Raw genomic sequence first — 17,679 nt, forward strand, 5'->3', positions numbered from 1 at the left:
GCATTTTGATTATGAAATTTAATGTTCGTGAATTTACCTTATCAGTCTGTTTGGGGATGGGTTGTCTGCTTGCTCTCTGTTGCTCTCCAAGACCAGTGGCTAGTAGCAGGTCGGCATTCGTCAGAAACTTGTGGTGTTTAGTGCTCTCAGCACAGTAATGTTGGTCCGTTGTGTTCTCACACGCATTGTTCTCTGAGAAATCTGTCCTCTTCGTCTTCTGTTCCTCTGCACATGTCTTTGTTTTCCTTTGTTGGTTTTTAAGATTTTTCTCTATGGCTGTTCGAGCAATTTGAAGTGATTTGCTGTACTAGTCGTTCTTGTGCTCGGGGTTTGTTGGGTTTCTTGGATATATGCTTTTCATCGGATTTGGACATTCTCAGCTGTTATTTCTTCAAATATTCTTTTTTCTATCCTTTCCCTTCTCTTTTGGGGATTCTAATTACGTGGGGGCTGCTGGAAGTTGACCCATAGCTCATTCATGCACTGTTTAGTTTTTTAATTTAATCTTTTTCTGTTTCATGTCAAATTTTTGTGTTCAAGTTCACTAATGGTTACAGTTTAATCTGTTATTAATTAGTGTGTTTTCCATTTCAGATGTCTTCATTTCTAGAAGTTCATTTTGGGTGTTCTTGTATCATTCATGTCTCTATACCCATTCTTTAGTGTTTGAGCATGCAGTGGTTTTTTTTGTTGGTTTTTTTTTTTAAATGCCTATGTCTGCTAATTCTAATACTGGGTCAGTTTGATTTTTTTCCCCTCTTATGGGTCATGCTTCTGTTTCTTTGCGTGCAAGATGTAAATTATAACCTGTTGGGTGCTGATTATTTTTGTTCTCGTACAGAGAAAACAGTTTGATCCTTTTTAGGTCTTGGCGTTGTAAACTGTTAGGTGGGAGCAGAGCAGCATTTATCGGAGGGCTAATAGTTGTCCAGTTCTTAGGCAAGACCCTTCTGAGTACTCAGTGCCCATGGATTATGAGGCTTCCTAGTCTGGGCGAGCGGGGACAGGCTCTTTTCCCAGCCTTGTGCAGGCTTCCAGATACTGTTTCCTGGAAACCTTTCCTAGCCATGGGTAGCTACCTCGTGCGTCTGCTGATCGGCATGTTGCTGAGACTGTACTCCGCAGATCTCTAGAGTTCTGTAGTCTTCCACCGCGGTCCTCTGCTCTGGAGCTCCAGCTGTCTTCAACGGCCATGACTTCCAGCTCCATCTCCTCAATTCAGGAAGTGCACTGGGCTCTGTCTGGGCGTCCTCTTTCTGCATCATGGCTTAGAAATTCGGGGCAGTTGTCCGGATCCATAGTTTCCTGTCCTTCAAGGATCGTTGTCCTTTGCCCAAAGTCCAGGGTATTGAAAACTACTGTTTAATGTGCACTGTCCAGTTTGAGGGCAAATGCAGTCTCAAGATGGGACCTTTAATGTTTTAATTTTTATTTCAAGGAATATATAAATACATATTCTTAATTTTTTTTCTTAAACTATACAAGATAAGTATGTCTGCTTTGACTGTCCCTCAATCTCTTCCCCTTGCTGGCTCCTCCACTTTGCAGAGGTAATTACTGGAACTGGTCTGGTGTTAAACTCCCCCCTCCGCCAGCATTTTTTTATATATATAGTATGTACCCTTAGAAAATACATAATGTGGATTTTTGTGTTAACATTAGCCTGCAACTTCTCACTCACTACTTGGAGATCTTCTCAAGTTAGTGTATGTAGCTATACCAAATTCTTCAATTCTCTGAGGGCCTATATAGTATGAGTATCATCAGTATCTGCTTATGGAAGGATAGTAGGTTTGCAATTTTTAGTTTTTAGTAACACTTCTGCAGAGCAGTATCTTTGCACCTGCCGCCTTGTTTATGTGTGAATTTTTTTGTTTTTAAATATTTTATTTATTTGTCAGAGAGAGAGAGCAAGTGAGAGCGAGCACAGGCAGACAGAGTGGCAGGCAGAGTCAGAGGGAGAAGCAGGCTCCTTGTGGAGCAAGGAGCCCGATGTGGGACTCGATCCAATGACGCCGGGATGATGACCTGAGCTGAAGGCAGCCGCCACCCAGGCGACCCTATGTGTGAATTTCTGTCTAGTGTAAAGGTAGAGAAGGGGAGATCTGTATCCTAGGGTTTACACTTTGAGCTTTTTATATTTAACTCATTTTTAAATTTTAAAATCAATATTAGTGTATTGTTAGATTCAGAGGTAGAGGTCAGTGATTAGTCAGTCTTCTATATAACACCCATTACATCACTGCCCTCCTTAATGTCTATCACCCAGTTACCCCATCCCTCACCCCCTCCCCTCCAGCAATCCTCAGTCTGTTTCCTATGATTAAGACTCTCTTACGGTTTGTCTCCCTCTCTGATTACGTCTGGTTTTATTTTTTCCCTCCCTTACCCTATGCTCCTGTTTTGTTTCCTAAATCCCGTATATGAGTAAGCTCATATAATTGTCTTTCTCTGATTGACTTATTTTGCTCAGCATAATACCCTCTAGTTCCACCCACACTCTGTACATTTTAACAAAGTGAGATTGCCTTCCGATTCCCACCAGCCAGTGTACCTGAGAGTTTCTATATCCTTTCCATCTAACATTGGCAAAGTTTAAATACTCTGGTGAGTGAAATGATTTACTTGGTTACTGTCCTTAATTTGTACTTCCTCTGTGAATTGTCTTTTTCTGTCGTGTCTTAATTGTAGGATTTTTTCTCTTAAAACATGCTGGGTGCTCATCCATGGTCAAATGGATATATTCTTCAAGTCTTTGATTATGGTGTCCATATCACCAGAGTACAATCAGGAGATAGATGCCACAAATATGAACAGGGGAAGTTTGATCTAAGAGTGGATTGGAGGGATAGGACATATTATCTGTAATATTTTAAAGAAATGCAAACAAAGCAGTGAAGAACTCTGAAGAATACTGGCATAGCAAATTTAAGAAGTGGCTGCTCTCTGTCCTTCCTCAAGCCAAATTCCAGAAATATCAAGGTTACAACCTTGGCTCTCTGGATGAAGTTTGTGGTAGCTGCAAATCCACCACCGGGCAGCTATGGGGAAATGATATGCCATTGGTGACCTGCGAAGTCATCCAAGGGGACGCAGGGTAAGCCATGTTCAAGAGGGTGCCACACCAGTGACACCACAGTGCTCAGATGTGTGTGCTGCTCAAGTTTTGTCCAGAACCAGGAAAACAAATTCCTCCAGTACTGTCTGACAAAACATCACGCCACCTAGCAAAGAAGTATTCCTTCAACTCCATTGTCATAATGGTGGAGCGGGCAACAGGTGGATTCAAAGCTTAAAGTCCTTTTTTCTGTCAATTTTTGACCTCCCACTACTTAATATTTATTTTGCCCTTGCTGAGAATCTCAAGTGGTCAGTTCTGGTGGTAACCCAAATGTTACTCCCAAAGGATGTGAGTCTTCTACTGTTCATTTTGGTTGCGTAGATTTTCATTTATCTTTCCTATTGGGTATGGAAGTGCTCAGGCACCTAGACAACCACCATGTTCCTAGATATGGCCTTTGCCTCCATTGTGTACCAGCACTACAATCTCCCCTTGGTAATAAGGATCGACCATTCCAGCCAGTAGGGTAACACCTTTCACAGCCTGTTGGTTTAGTGGCTTATGAATCCCAAGATGTGGTCTTACCTTAGATCCTAAATCAATAGACCCATTGTTGTGTCTCTGGTTGAAACAAACCTTGGGAACTAAGACCTCCAAGCCAGCTTAGCTTGAGGTTCCTGAGATGAGAAGTATCACCATGAGTCACATCCACTTCTACCTCTTGATTTCTAGGTACGTATGCTATCTCTGTGAGACAACTCCATCCTTGCAAGGTGGTTACAACTAAGTTACAACGAGTTTTCAGTGAATTATCCCACCTTTCAATCAGCCCAGCCACTTCTGGGCATTGGGGCATGTTAATTTCACAGGCATGAGTTTACTGCAGCATTTCCTTTACTGTGAAATTGATTCCTTAATTAGAAGCAGTGCTATAGGAAATGCTGTGACAGTGGATAAAGCACTCTGTGAGTATGTGCATCAGCTAGCAGTGCTGGCAGGAGCATTATAGACCATATGCAGAATGTGTGTATTCTACAAAAGATGGATCTCTGTCCTCTATGATGGAAAAGGCCCAATATAATCAAATTGCTATCATATGGATGGTTATTACCCACGAGATTAATACCGTATTCAGCCTCAGTATTGGTCTCTGCTCCTGACAGATCAGGCAGTAGTCACTAGTGCATGTCAGCCTTGATAAGGGGAAATCCATGTTGTTGAGCCCATGCATGGGTCACATTGAACAAGCACTGGGTAGCTGGGGAAAGAGACTGACACCCATAGAGTGCATTATTTTATCCACTTGATTAATAAGAGCCTTCTTTGCCGTAGATGCCCTTTAGTGACATGGGATACGAATATGTGTGTTCCCATTCCGAGATCCATACACATGCCTTTTCCCACATTTACTTGTCACCAACATTTACTATTTCTTCCAAGTCTAACTGTCCAACCAAACCACTAGCAACTACCCAAGAATTCGTGTGGATTTGTACTTCTGGCCATGTCTCAGATCAGACACCATGGACAATCAAATTCACTACTTGCAGTTCTCACAGGGAAGATTTTCTTGCGCCTCTTCTTCTTCTTTCTTCTTTCTTCTTCTTTCTTCTTCTTTTTAAGATTTTATTTATTTTATTTGACAAAGATCACAAGTAGGCAGAGAGGCAGGCAGAGAGAGAGAGAGGAGGAAGCAGGCTCCCTGCCGAGCAGAGAGCCCAATGCAGGGCTTAATCCCAGGACCCTGGATCATGACCCGAGCCGAAGGCAGAGGCTTTAACACACTGAACCACCCAGGCGCCCCTCTTGTGCCCCTTCTATTTAGATCCACTCCTGAGCTCCATGGTGGTGCAGTTGTCCACTTTTGGATGGATCCAATGTATCATGCAGACCTATCTATACGCCAGGTTTAGTTTTTTTTTTTCTTGGCTAGCTAGTTGTTAGAAACACTCTAGACCAGAGGTATTGATTGAGGAAGAGGCAGCAACAGGCATTGGTGCTGAAAGAATCTGAGCCACATGTTCATGGAAGCTATTTGTACCTTTCAGACCTGTTCCAGATAGTTAAATGTATACTATTTCCATTTACAACAGATTGCTGCTGTGCATGCTCAAGTTTATGACTAGGTAGACTCTCAAACACCCAAATCATGAGCTACCTGCTCATCTACTATCCCTTGGTTGGGTAATCAGTCTCTACAAGGCACAGAAGGAGAGTAGTTACCTTCAAAAGAGGGCAGAGATTTGCTCCAGAATCCTAAGGTTTGCCCTGTGTTTCTGCTTGAGAAGGGCTCCATATGTGCCAGGATACTTCTAGAATCACTGGCTCTGCTGGATCATAGGACCTGTATGGCAGAGCAGCTTATACTGTAACTCAAGTTCATGACAGAACCTTCTCTTGCTCTGCTCCCCGCTCAAAATTGGTAATCTTACAGGTAACTCTAGAGGAAGGTTGAAATAGCCAACTCAAATATTGCACATGTTGCCTTCAAATCCAAAAAGGCCTACTGAGCATTATGCCTTTGTTTTTCACAGTATATGGTGTAAGCCTAAGCAAACTGCCTTTCTCCTTAGAGGAAGACACTTAACATGCTCTAAAACATTGAGTCCCCAGAGACTTCACTGGGGTTAATAGCCCTAAATTTCTGTGGAATTTGTCCTTTACCTTCTAGTTCTTGTATGTCTTACTAAGACACTAAATACTACATCCTACTCATCATATCCAATCAGCATGTTGTAAACATAGTGTCTTTTGTAGAATATCATGATGGTCAAGGTCTCTACAGACTATATCAATGTAGGGAGTAGAATTGACAAAGCCTTAAAGCAAGACTCCGACGGTATACTGCTCTTCATGGTCCTTACAATTTGTTATGGAGCAAAAGGCATAACAAATTGGGTCAACAACTGCATAACGAAGGCCAAGAGGATATTCATTTGCCCCAGTAAAGATACTACATCTGAGACAGCAGCTGTGGTTGGAATCACTCCCTCGTTAAGATGGGAACCTGATAGTTCCTAGTCATTTTCCAAGATCCACCTGTTCTCTGCACAGGCCAAAGTGGTGATTTAAGTGGCAATGTGATAGGTCTCATCATCCTTGTTTCCTTAACATTTTGAAGGTGGCCTTAATCTCTGCAGTTTCCCCAGGGATATAATTTTGCTTCTAGTTTACTTTCCAGAAAGGGGAAGTTTCAGGGGCTCCCAATGATCTCTTCCTAAAATAACGAGGCTTCAACTCATGGGTTAAAAACCAGTAGAGGAGTCTTTTCAGTTTTTCTTGATGTCTTTTCCAATTATACATTCAGGAACTGTGGAAATAGCCACATGGTGGGCCCATGGATTGACTGGGTCCACTGTAATTTGAACCTGAGACTCCTTCTGATACCTCACTGTAAGCCTTCATTTTAACTGTTGAGCCACTGTGTGCTTTGAGTTCCCAAGAATCAAGATTTTGTTTTTTAGGAAGACTCCACACCCAATGTGGGGTTGGAATCTGGGTGAGAGACTATGACTCTCCTCTATGTTGACTCAAGCCAGGTTTCTGACTACCAGAGTTTCTCCTGTTGTATAGATCAAACAATATTCTAATTGGCTGCCCATGTGATTTCATTTGGGGGGACACACTGACCACCAAAAATCTCTATGTGCCAGGTTGATAATCTGACTACTGACAGGTCCCTGCTGCCCCTTGTAATAGACATACCTACCTTGTCCTTGGCTGTTGTCTTCTGCTATTCTGGGACTGCATCATAACCACTGAAATGAGAAAGCCCATCTCAACAGCAATGAGAAATGACAAGATTGTGATTTCAACTGTCATGGTCATTAGCATTCTGCACAATTAAAAATTATGCTTGATTTTTTTTTTTTTTTTTTTTTTTTTTAGCAGTATTACCCCTATGACTACACGAAATAAGAGATTTTTTTTGAAGGCTGCTATGGAAGTTCTCTGGTTTTCAGACCATGATCCGAGCTGAGAATTAAAGGACCAGAGCTTGTCATTTTCTTCTGTAAGTGCTCAAGTGCATCCAAGAAAGTCCATCCCACACCCCGGTATTTATGGCCATGATTATTGCCATGAGAGTCAGTGTGGTAACAATTTAAGCTCCCGAAGCACATGCTTCAAGTAGGTACTCCATCAGTCAACCATGGGTAGTAATTTGGTTAATTGTCATGCCATTGCATGTAAAGGATTACTAGTCTTCCATTTCTTATTGTCAAGGAGCTCAGCACTGTGTCCACGCCCAAGGATGCAACCAAGCAGATCCCCAAATTCCTATCCCTGTGAGTCTCTCCCCTAAGACCACTCCTTTACTGGTATCAGTTTTGTATTATTGAACTGTATCAGTTCTGTATTACTCATGGGTCAATTAAAAGATAGAACCACAGTAATCCAATTGTGAGAAAGTTTAATAGAAAGGATTATTAACTATAACAAGGGGTTGATGTAACGGGAGGACCGGCTGGGAAGCAATAAAGGGAGCTCTGAAGAAAACAGGGATAGCAGATATAGTGCGCAGCCACGACCCTCCAGAGCTGACATAAACTGGAGAGGGTGTGACCTCAAAGTCTCACTGGATGGGAGAGAAATTTACTGAGGCTGGAAAGTAGCCCTCAGGAAAGGAGGAGCGGGAGGAGAAAGCCCTTCACTGAAGGTGCCATGCCAGTGGCCCTCCACCAGGAAGCTGCATGCTCCCCTGTGCATTCTAACGCAGAAGCCTGTCAACATGGCAAGTGAGAAGCACCCCAGAACCTCCTTCTTCAGGATCCTTCCATTACTCTCTCCTGACAAAGCTTAAAATCTTGTAGTGGGCAAAGAAGAAAGATTTACAGTGTCCATATTAACTATAGCAGACAAGGATGAATTTAGAGCTGAGAGGCATAAATTGATAACTGCTACCATATTGTCATGTTGAATTTGTAGCTTTGACATCCAAGTCATCAATCTTCCTCTTGGCTTTTTTTTTTCATGTTCTACTTAAGAAATAAGTTTGTGTGTGTGTCTGTGTGCAGGTGTGTGTGTGTGTGTGTGTGTGTGTGTGTATGTGTGTGTGTGTGCATATAGATCTTGAATCCATTTGGAATTCATTGTGTATAGTGTAAGGTGATAATTTGTTCTACTTCAAATAGACTCAACCTTACCCTTAATTTGAAAAGTTAAACAAATATCATATATAAATGTATGTATGTAAATGTTTCTCTGGTCTGTTCTATTCCATTCATCTACCCATTTATTCCTTTACTCCGGATACATTTTCTTGTCTGAACAAAAAGGCTTGCATTAGGACTTCGCAAAACTCTGAAGAGAGTCTCAGTATTTGTAGGCAGAATAAAACGCTAGTTAAGGGAGGATGATGGGGGGCACCTGGGTGGCTCAGTGGGTTAAGCCGCTGCCTTCGGCTCAGGTCATGATCCCAGGGTCCTGGGATAGAGTCCTGCATCGGGCTCTCTGCTCAGCGCTTGGGAGCCTGCTTCCCTCTCTCTCTCTCTGCCTGCCTCTCTGTCTACTTGTGATCTCTGTCAAATAAACAAAATCTTAAAAATAAGAGAGAGAGGATGATGTTCTTAAGTGAAACAAATAGAAATGAGTGCTCTGAAGTGTATTGAGATTAATCTGTTCTTGTTTTTCACTTACTAAAAATTACTGCGTAGCAGCAATGCCTCTCTCCTGGTTCGTACACCTCATCAGTAATCTGGAACCCACAATGAGGGGCTGTTGGTTGACCAAAGCTGAGGCCCAGGTTGTAGAAGTGCAAATCAACTCTTAGTTCCTAAAACCTAGGGCCGAGCCCTACTTCCCCTGGGACATCTCAGTCCTTCCACACTGTCTTCATAGTACTGATAATAAAAATTAGATCAAGGTCATGGAGGTTAGAATCATTTTTATTCATTCAAATGCTCAAGGAAATAAAATGTGGAAAAGGATATATGATTACCAGTCAGGTCTTTATGGGATTATGGATGGAGCCGTGTGAACTTGAAAAGCTGAACATTGAACATTTTCTGCCACATTGGGTAGAAAGACGTTGTCAGTCCTTCTTTCATGTTTAATAGGTACCTGTAATATAAGTCACTGTTAACTCATGAGACCAAGGTCATTCGTTCAGTCTGGGGCAGGCCATTTAGGCCGCCTTCTTGTACCTGCCATTTGTCATAAAGGAACTGGTTATGAATAAAATCTATCAACAAAAAGCCATTTTCATCTAAGGAAAAAAGATATCCCATATATGGAGTAATCTAAAAATTCCTTAATAGTTTATCATTTGTGCTAGTGTAGCGTTTTGTTTTTTAGAAAGTCTTGGTGGCCTTACATCCCAACATGTGCACATTCCTCCTCAGTCTGTATTTATCTGATTTGTCTTATAGGCCTTTCTTAAGAATTCAGAACTTAGATTCAAAGAGGCTCCAATTCTTTCGTGCCTTTCCTGCACCTTAGGCTTTTTGTTTGGGGTTTTTATAGTGTACACAAGTTAATGGGCTACAAAACATTCCCTTTTTTATTAGGGTTTGTTTAGACCATCACCCTTTTAAATCTTGTGATACAGTGGCTCTCCTCTAATGCATTTAGTTACTTAAGCAGCATTCTCAACCATGAGCTGTAATCACCAACTACCCCTGTAAGAGCAACATTTGCTTTTGGGTGTGAAACAGGGATGGAGTGAATCTTTAAAAGCCCTTGTGGTCCCATAAGCGCCAACTGAATATTGCTTCTTTTTGGAAAAGGTTTTTGCAGAAACAGACATATACTAGAATTTCACTTTTTAGTGAATGCTGACTGCACAGAGATTGGTAGGTCAAGTGAACGGCGGGGATTGATAATGTGGTCCTACTTGGTCAAGGACCTTAAATGGGTATTCCTGATCTGTTTCTTCCCTTTCCATGTATGACTTCTTAACCACATGTTCAGAAACACTGCTGGAAATTTGTGATCCAATAACTAGATCATCATCTGCAAAATTATACCCTCATATTTTTCTCTGACAATATGATTAAATCTTTTCCTTTTAGTTTTCCTCAAAGCAAGAGGCAGGAATTCTTAAATGGGTTGACAGGTAAACTTCTGGAGGGGATTCTAAAAACCAATGGGGCAAAGAGTATAATACTTATCAAAGTAGTGCAGAGAAGGCAGTGGAAGAGGGTAAACGTTTTACATAAACCAAAAACTATTAATTAAATATTAATTATTTATATTTAATATTAAATAATTATTATAAAATATATTCATTTTTATTCATTCAAATGCTCAAGGAAATCAAATGTGGAAAATATAAAATATAAAAATGTGGAAATATATATATTATATATAAATATATAATAATATATTTATAATATATACATATTTTTTAAAATCTACATATATGTTCTGTACCTTGACCTAATCTGTGTCTAAAGAGTTTCTTTGGAGGGTAGATTTCTCACATGTTTTTAAAATGACTTCTGAAACTTCCTGCTCTGCCAGGGAACTCAGATAAGAGATCTCATGCTGCTAGTTAATTACTACAGATGATGGAAGGAAAAGAAGAGATTCAGAGACGGAACACAGCAAGGTGTTGATACTGACTTCCACATTCATTTATTTCATTGTAATTGAATAAATGCTTTTGGGATAATTGTTTTGATATCAGAATTCTATTACTGAGGAGTAGCATCAGCAAGAAGGCAGAGTGGGAAACCCTGGACCATCCTTCTTCCCAGTCATCGATTCAGAAACCATTCATGAACAAATTCCCTCTGTGAGAAATCTAGAATTTTATTATTTAGATCCAAGTATCTAGATAAGAGCCTGATATTTTTAATGTACTTTTGAAGTGAACCTAAAACCATAATTTCATATTTACATTTTTCATTGTTTCACATATATAATCAAATTTATCATTACTTACGGTGTCCGGCCTTTGAATCCTTCTAGTTATTTTACTGCTCATAAGATGAGTCCTTAAAAGGTGTTGCTGGGAGTGTCTGGATGATGTGGGAGCAGAACGTAGGGAATACTGAGCCCGAGGTATAAGGCCTATAATGTTAAAAAATGTTAAATCATATCTCTGGTTGCAGTGTATAGTCCTAGATTTAATCCATAAAATTTTGAGCATAAAATGAACATCTAATCCGCTTCATCAGTTCTGAGTGAAGATGACAAAACCCAGATGGAATTTTTTTTGCCTGAGGGTCACATGACCAAGTGAAAGAGAAGGATATGATGGTTGACTTGGACTATGATGGGTAGAAGTGGACAGACTTAAGGTTATTCAAATTAATCAGATTTTGTAATTCACTGGATTTGCAGGGTGACAAGGAATAGCTCCCAGATTTCTGGCTTAAGCAATTGGATAGATATTCATTTTATTTTATGGTGGATTTTATGATCCTGGCACATATATGGTCAATAAATAATGGTCAATAACAAAATTAGAAGGGTAGATGGGTGGGAAATATGAGTATGTAGAGAGAAAGCAGATAAAGATTAGAACAAGGCCCCTGTAGTAGTGAAAAAGTAGAATAAATGGGATCTCATGCATTAGGATTGGCCCCCCCGGGAAGGGGCAGCTTTTCCATTTTACCAGGAGGGACCAGGAAGCAGCTGAGTGCTAAAGTAGTGGGGCTGGGCTCAAGTTATAGAGGGGTTTTCCCCTTGGATGGCTTTTAACTGCTCTGTGAAACTGGAGGTGATGTGTTGGCTGGGGAGGAGGACAGTGTTGGAAGGTGTGAAGAAGCCAGGAAGATTTTAAATAGTTGCTGGAAAAAGAAGAGAGTGAGCTGACCCCATTCTCAGCTGCGGGGGAGGGACATGTGAGCTGGTCCCAAGACCACTGAGAGCCTTAGTCTCTGGCTTTAGTGATTGGCTCAAAACCGGACATGTGACCTGAGTCTACCCAGTCTGAGGTTGTTGATGATTATTCTCAACTGTCCATCGCCAGACTGACTCCTGCCCCTTGAGCTGGAACAGAGAGGAAGCTACAGTGGTGGCTGCCATCTTGCTTCCCAAGGGGCTCCACTTCCTCTCGGCTCCCAGCATTCTCAGAGCCCAGCAACGGTAAGAGAGAAATCAATGCTCGTGAAAAACATCAAAGCTGGATCAGGAGAACTTAAGGCAGTCTGCCTCTGAACATTTCATAGTTTTGTCAGCCAAGTGATTTCATTTTTTCCCCCTTAAGTATTTTAAGAACAGCTGCACTAGAATATATTATAGTTTCTCAGGAGTTGCAAAATCCTAAGGGGAATCCATGCTAATGCCAAGTAGAGAGAGCTGGCCCCCCAACTCTGCCTTTGCCTCCGGTGCCTCTGATGTGGGGAGCAAGGTGGCTGCTGCTACCACAGCTACGGGAAGGAGAGACCTTGGTCATCTCCGGCTTTCAACTGGACAACAGCTGGGAAGGGAGTGGGAATGGCTGACTTTTGGCACTAATGGTACAGGAGGTGCCTGGCTGTCCCCTTGGAGGCTGGGTAATAAATAGGGTAATAATGGGTAATAAATAGACAGGTATGACCCAGTCCCTCCTCCCCTGATGAATCTACACGTAGGGAGCCCTCCACAAAGCCTGTCCTGTCACTAAGAGAGGACAGATGAGGGCTGAGGTTTAGGAATAACTTTTACATCTGCTTCCAGGGAAAGAGGCTTCTCTTTTATTCCTGCCACATCCCCAGTTCCGGGAATTAGGGTTCTGCCCCCCTACCCGTCTTGTGCCTCACTCTGTTTCTCCTTCCTAAATGTGCAGCTGTTGGCGGACATGGGCAGCAGTTTGAAAGGACACTTTAACCCAGAAAGAGATTTAAAAGATGCTTGGCTGGGGTACCTGGCTGGCTTAGCTGGTAGAGAGTGTGACTCTTGATCTCAGGGTGGTGAGTTCAAGCCCCACTGTGGGTGCAGAGCTAATTATTAAAAGAAGAAGAAGAAGAAGAAGATGGTTGGATGGAGGCAGAGGGGCAAGGGAGAGACAGAAAAATCCTAGGGAATATGGAGAAGGAGAGTGCAAGGTACAGAACTGCTCAGGGTCAGTGGTCAAAATAGGGCCTTGGATATTTGTATGTTCTTTCTCTTCGGACAGGACAACTGAGGTGAGAAAATCAGACCTGCTCTCAGGTCCGAGGCAGCAGGCATAGAGGCAGGAAGGAGGGCCCTGGGCTTTATAGCTGAGCCCAGCTTTAGTCTTTTTTTTTTTTTTTAAGATTTTATTTATTTATTTGAGAGAGAGAGAGAGAGAGAGACAGAGAGAGTATGAGTGGAAGGAGGAGCAGAGGGAGAGGAAGAGAGAGAGAGAGAGAGTGTCTAGCAGACTCCATGCTAAGCGTGGAGCCTGACATGGGGCTTGATCCCAGGACCCTGTGATCATGACCTGAACCCAAATCAGAAATGGACACTTAACTGAGTCACCCAGGTGGCCCACCAGCCCTACTCTTAGTAAACCCAGGGTCACTCCATCTTCGTCTACTTGATCTTTGATGCCAATCTTTCGGTTTCTGAAAGGCTCTGTTTTCTTATATATTCACCTAGTAAATATCCAAAAGCAAACATAAAGGACACACACGTATGAAAGTATAGGAACCAACATTTGTACAGCTAGTTAGTGCTTCTGTACTACGTGGCAGATGTGCTTTATTTCATTTAATCCTCAGAATACCCTTTTGCGGGAATATTCCCATTTTACAAACAGGCTAACCTGAGGTCACATAGCAAGCAGTGACTGAGCCAGTATTTGAACCAAAGCACACACACCCAACCACCAGGCTCCACCAGAAGAGAAAAGCAGAGACTTGGCTGATCTTAACAATAAGTCGGTTGTGGTTATTGATATTTGATGACATTTTTGATAGAAGAACTTAGAATTTATTTTGTCCTCAACTTACAGGGGAGGAAGCTAGTTTAGAGACATCCTGGGTTTGGCCTCTGTTCCATGCTTCTTGCTAGCTATATGGCCCAGAGGACAGTGTTGATTGTCACTTCCATAGGGCTCTTCAAGCCTCCAGCACCCAAGAATCATAATACACTTTCTAAATAACATCTGAGACATAAATGTGGTCATTGATGTTCCAAGGGATTAAGACAGTGAAGTACCCAGTGTTCTTTAAGTGGTATATTACAAGCTTCTGAGGCCAGTTTTTATGACTAAAACATTTTAGTATAGGATGTAAATACTCTAAGGTAAACTAAAGTAGAAAGTTATGGCTGCAAATCAGAATTAAGTTTCATTCATTCATGTATCATTCATTCACTCAACAGCCATCACGGAGCCCCCACACAGTAACCACCGGGTTGTTACGGCTACTCCCTGAGATCCTCCTCAGTTCAGACCCCAGAGCCTGGGAGTTTGTGCTAGCCAGAGCAGGGGATCTGCTTACCACCTGGTGAGCTCATCCGGACAGACGATCGCTCAGCGTCACTAAGCTGACTTTGTAGCTCTTGTACGCGCTGGAAAGCATCCAGCTTCACACTCCGCTCCTGGGCAAGCCGGCTCCTCATCTGAGGGGAAAAGGTGCTTAGGAAGCAGAGATGCTTCCTGGTGCCTACTTTAGTTCCTAGGGTTCCTTGGAGAGTGTAGGTTGAGGCTGCCCCAGAAATACAAGTCCTCATGCCTTCCTGGTCAGGCTGAACTCCGCCTTCTGAGGAGAGCTCCAAGAAGGCCAAGAACTCAACCAAAGAGGAGCAGAGGCAGCGCTTAGGACTTCTATTGCCTTATCATAGCCAGGAGTTCACTCATGACATTTTTATCTTTTATGTTTATTTGACTAGAGTGGAGGGGAGGAGAGGAAATAGAAGGGTCCAGTTCACAGAGGACCTTGTGGGTCAAAGCCATGAAACTACCACAGGGACGGGAGGGAGTCCCTGGACCATTTCAAACAGAGGAAAGACCCATTCTCTCTTCCAGATCTCTGTTTGGCTCAACTCATCATTGGCAGGGATGCCCTGAGTACCATCCCCCATGCCTTATATGAGGCCCCTAACAAGAGATGACCTTCGTATTTACTCATGTGGCCCTCTGCTCACACAGCTGACCCCTAGCCCCCCAGCCAGAGAGCGGCTGGGTCCAAAGTGCCTCATCTGCAGAGATCACAGGTATTTTTTAAACTTATTTTAATTTATATAAATATAATTTTATATAGGTTATAAAAAGTAAGTTAATTATAAAAATTATCTAAGAGTATAAAAAGTAATATAATTATAATTATATTAAAAATTATAAAGTACAGGGACGCCTGAGTGGCTCAGTTGGTTAAGCAGCTGCCTTCAGCTCAGGTCATGATCCCAGCATCCTGGGATCGAGTCCCACATCGGGCTCCTTGCTCGGCAGGGAGCCTGCTTCTCCCTCTGCCTCTGCCTGCCATTCTGTCTGCCTGTGTTCGCTCGCTCTCCTTGTCTCTCTCTGACAAATAAATAAAAATTTAAAAAAAATTATAAAGTACAAAAAAGCAATAATCATATAATGGATTGAATAATGTCCTCCTGACCCCCCGAAAAATTCATGTTTACCTAGAACCTCAAAAGGTGACCTTGGAAATAGTCTTTGCAGATGTAATTAAATCATGAGGAAGCCATACTGGATTAAGAGTGGGCCTTATGTACAATGACTGATGCCTTCCTAAGAAGAGGAAAGGGCTCAGACTCACAGAGGGACACATATGGAGAGGGCGATCGGATGAGGAAGGCAGAGATCGGAGTGATGGAGTTACAGCCAAAGGAATGCCAAGGACTACAGGCAACCACCACAAGCTAGGAGAGAGGCAGAGAACAGACTCTTTCTGAGAGCCCTCAGGAGGAGTCCACATCTTGATTTCAGGCTTCTGGCCTCCTGAACTCTGAGAGCATACATTTCACTTGTATTAAGCCATCTAGTTTGTGGTAATTTGTTACCAGCCCTAGCAAACCAATCCACTTCAGCCGCACATGTTTTAAATCCTACTCTCGTCTGCATGGACCCAATGAGAAGGCCTGTGAACTCTTGAAGCTGTGACCACAGGCTCATCTTACACATGTTAAGGAGCAGTTTCTTGTGTGTGTGCAGATACTCTCAAGTGTAATATAACTTTCAGTAAAAGATCAGATCCCCAGAGTTAGGAACACTTCCTAATACGAATTAGCCCCAAGGTCCATGTAGGTACTATAAGGATTGGTGTAGGCTCCTTAGCCCTCATGGGTAGGAACCCAGGAAAAACATATCAAGACTCCCTAGGCCAGGCTGGGACTAAGCCAACTTAAAAAATATTAGCAAAGGAAAGAAACATGTTTAGGAAGGACGTTGTGTTGTGTTAGGACCTTAGAGAAACCCCACCCCACTTCACAGAGGTAGGTACAGTGATTTGCCAAGATCCACAAGCTGTTAGTGGCAGAGGCAGGATTTGAATCCAGGTCAATCTGTTTCCAAAATTGTTCACGTTCATTCAGATTCCCAGTAAAAAGACATACAGCCAATATTAATCAAGAGCTGTGTGTCAGTTTCAATTCTAAGTGTTTCATCGGAACTACCTGATTCAATCCTCCTAAAAATCCCATGAATTGAGTATATTGTTCTCCCCTGTACCAATGAGAAGACTGAAACACAGGGAGACCACAACCTAGCCCAAGGTCATGCAGTGGAGATCTAGCACAAGGTCATGCAGTAGAGGGCCCCAGGGCGTGAATCAGGAAATTTGACTCTAGGGCCTCCACTCTGAATGGTCTCCCCAGGAGCAGGAGGTAGGCAAGGACAATCATGCTCTCCAAGGTCAGATGATCAAAATCTGCCCTTGGAATTGGAGGTTGGAGAAGGATTAATGAAGTGACTGTAGGTCATAGGGGCTCTTGCTGGCTGAGGATGGATTGCTAGTTGGTGGCGAGTGGGACAGTAAGCCTGGAACACAGGAGTTGTGACCCAGCTTACTGGGGTAGGGGAATAATTTAGATTTTTACATGCATATACTAAAAAGATGTATTTGAGAGAAGCCTCAAAATATTTGTTTTGACTACTTTTAGAATCTCTACCATTAGACAAAAATTAGTTGTTAACTAGAGAAGACTTTGAGAAACTAACACCTTGTCTCTTTTTAACTAGGCACAGGGCTCAAACTCATGACCCTGAGATCAAGACCAGAACTGAGATCCAGTAGGACATATAACTGATTGAGTCACCCAGGTGCCCCTAATGCCTTATTATCGGGTGGTTTTTAGAAAGGCATGATTTGAAAGACGAATATGTGACACCAAATTTTTCTTAAGGATTCAAATCACAGTTTAGTTTTCACAAAATAAATGTGAAATTCTAAATTTCTTTTATTCTAAAGCTACCCATTTTTCTCTCCATTCCTCCACAAATATTTTCTCTAGCATTGCCTCAGTTTAATTTTGATCCCTTTTTTTTTTTAATTTTTGTCATTTATTTTTGTAGACTTCTCATTGATCTCCTCCTTAAGCACTTGAAACACTTGGCCAATAATCTAATTTAGCTTTCCAACTTCAGTTTCCTAATATCTCTGGTGAATTAAGTGATTTATTCCTTCAGTGAATGTATAAGACATGCCTGTTCTGGAAGGTGCTACTTCTTTTGCATTTTGTATTGGATTACATTCTGTGGTCTCCTTTGTTCGAACTTGCATTAATCCATGTCTGCATCTGCTGTATCTTCCTCTTTTTTTTTTTTTTTTTTACTG

At 42.1% G+C, this 17,679-nt stretch overlaps 1 protein-coding gene across 6 annotated transcripts in view; it reads right to left on the minus strand.

Moving 5' to 3' along the window:
• The window catches only part of LOC131833517 (uncharacterized), a 206,821-nt gene that overhangs the window by 6,372 nt on the left and 182,770 nt on the right, over positions 1-17,679 (minus strand). The window contains exons 46-50 of one of the 6 annotated variants that reach the window (XR_009354500.1): positions 14,398-14,518; positions 10,947-11,074; positions 9,000-9,121; positions 6,771-6,819; positions 5,303-5,405 (exon numbers count right to left, since the gene is read on the minus strand). Coding sequence is in view for 3 of the 6 variants with exons in the window: in XM_059176879.1 (XP_059032862.1) it covers positions 9,011-9,121; positions 10,947-11,074; positions 14,398-14,518 (360 nt within the window). In the remaining 3 variants the exon portion in view is untranslated. Of the gene's footprint in view, positions 1-5,302; positions 5,406-6,770; positions 6,820-8,928; positions 9,122-10,946; positions 11,075-13,299; positions 13,549-14,397; positions 14,519-17,679 lie in introns of those variants that run through there. The other 5 variants (XR_009354499.1, XM_059176879.1, XM_059176878.1 and 2 more) reach the window with 5 other exon arrangements.

The sequence above is a fragment of the Mustela lutreola genome, chromosome 6 (assembly GCF_030435805.1).
Source record: "Mustela lutreola isolate mMusLut2 chromosome 6, mMusLut2.pri, whole genome shotgun sequence".
Taxonomy (NCBI): domain Eukaryota; kingdom Metazoa; phylum Chordata; class Mammalia; order Carnivora; family Mustelidae; genus Mustela; species Mustela lutreola.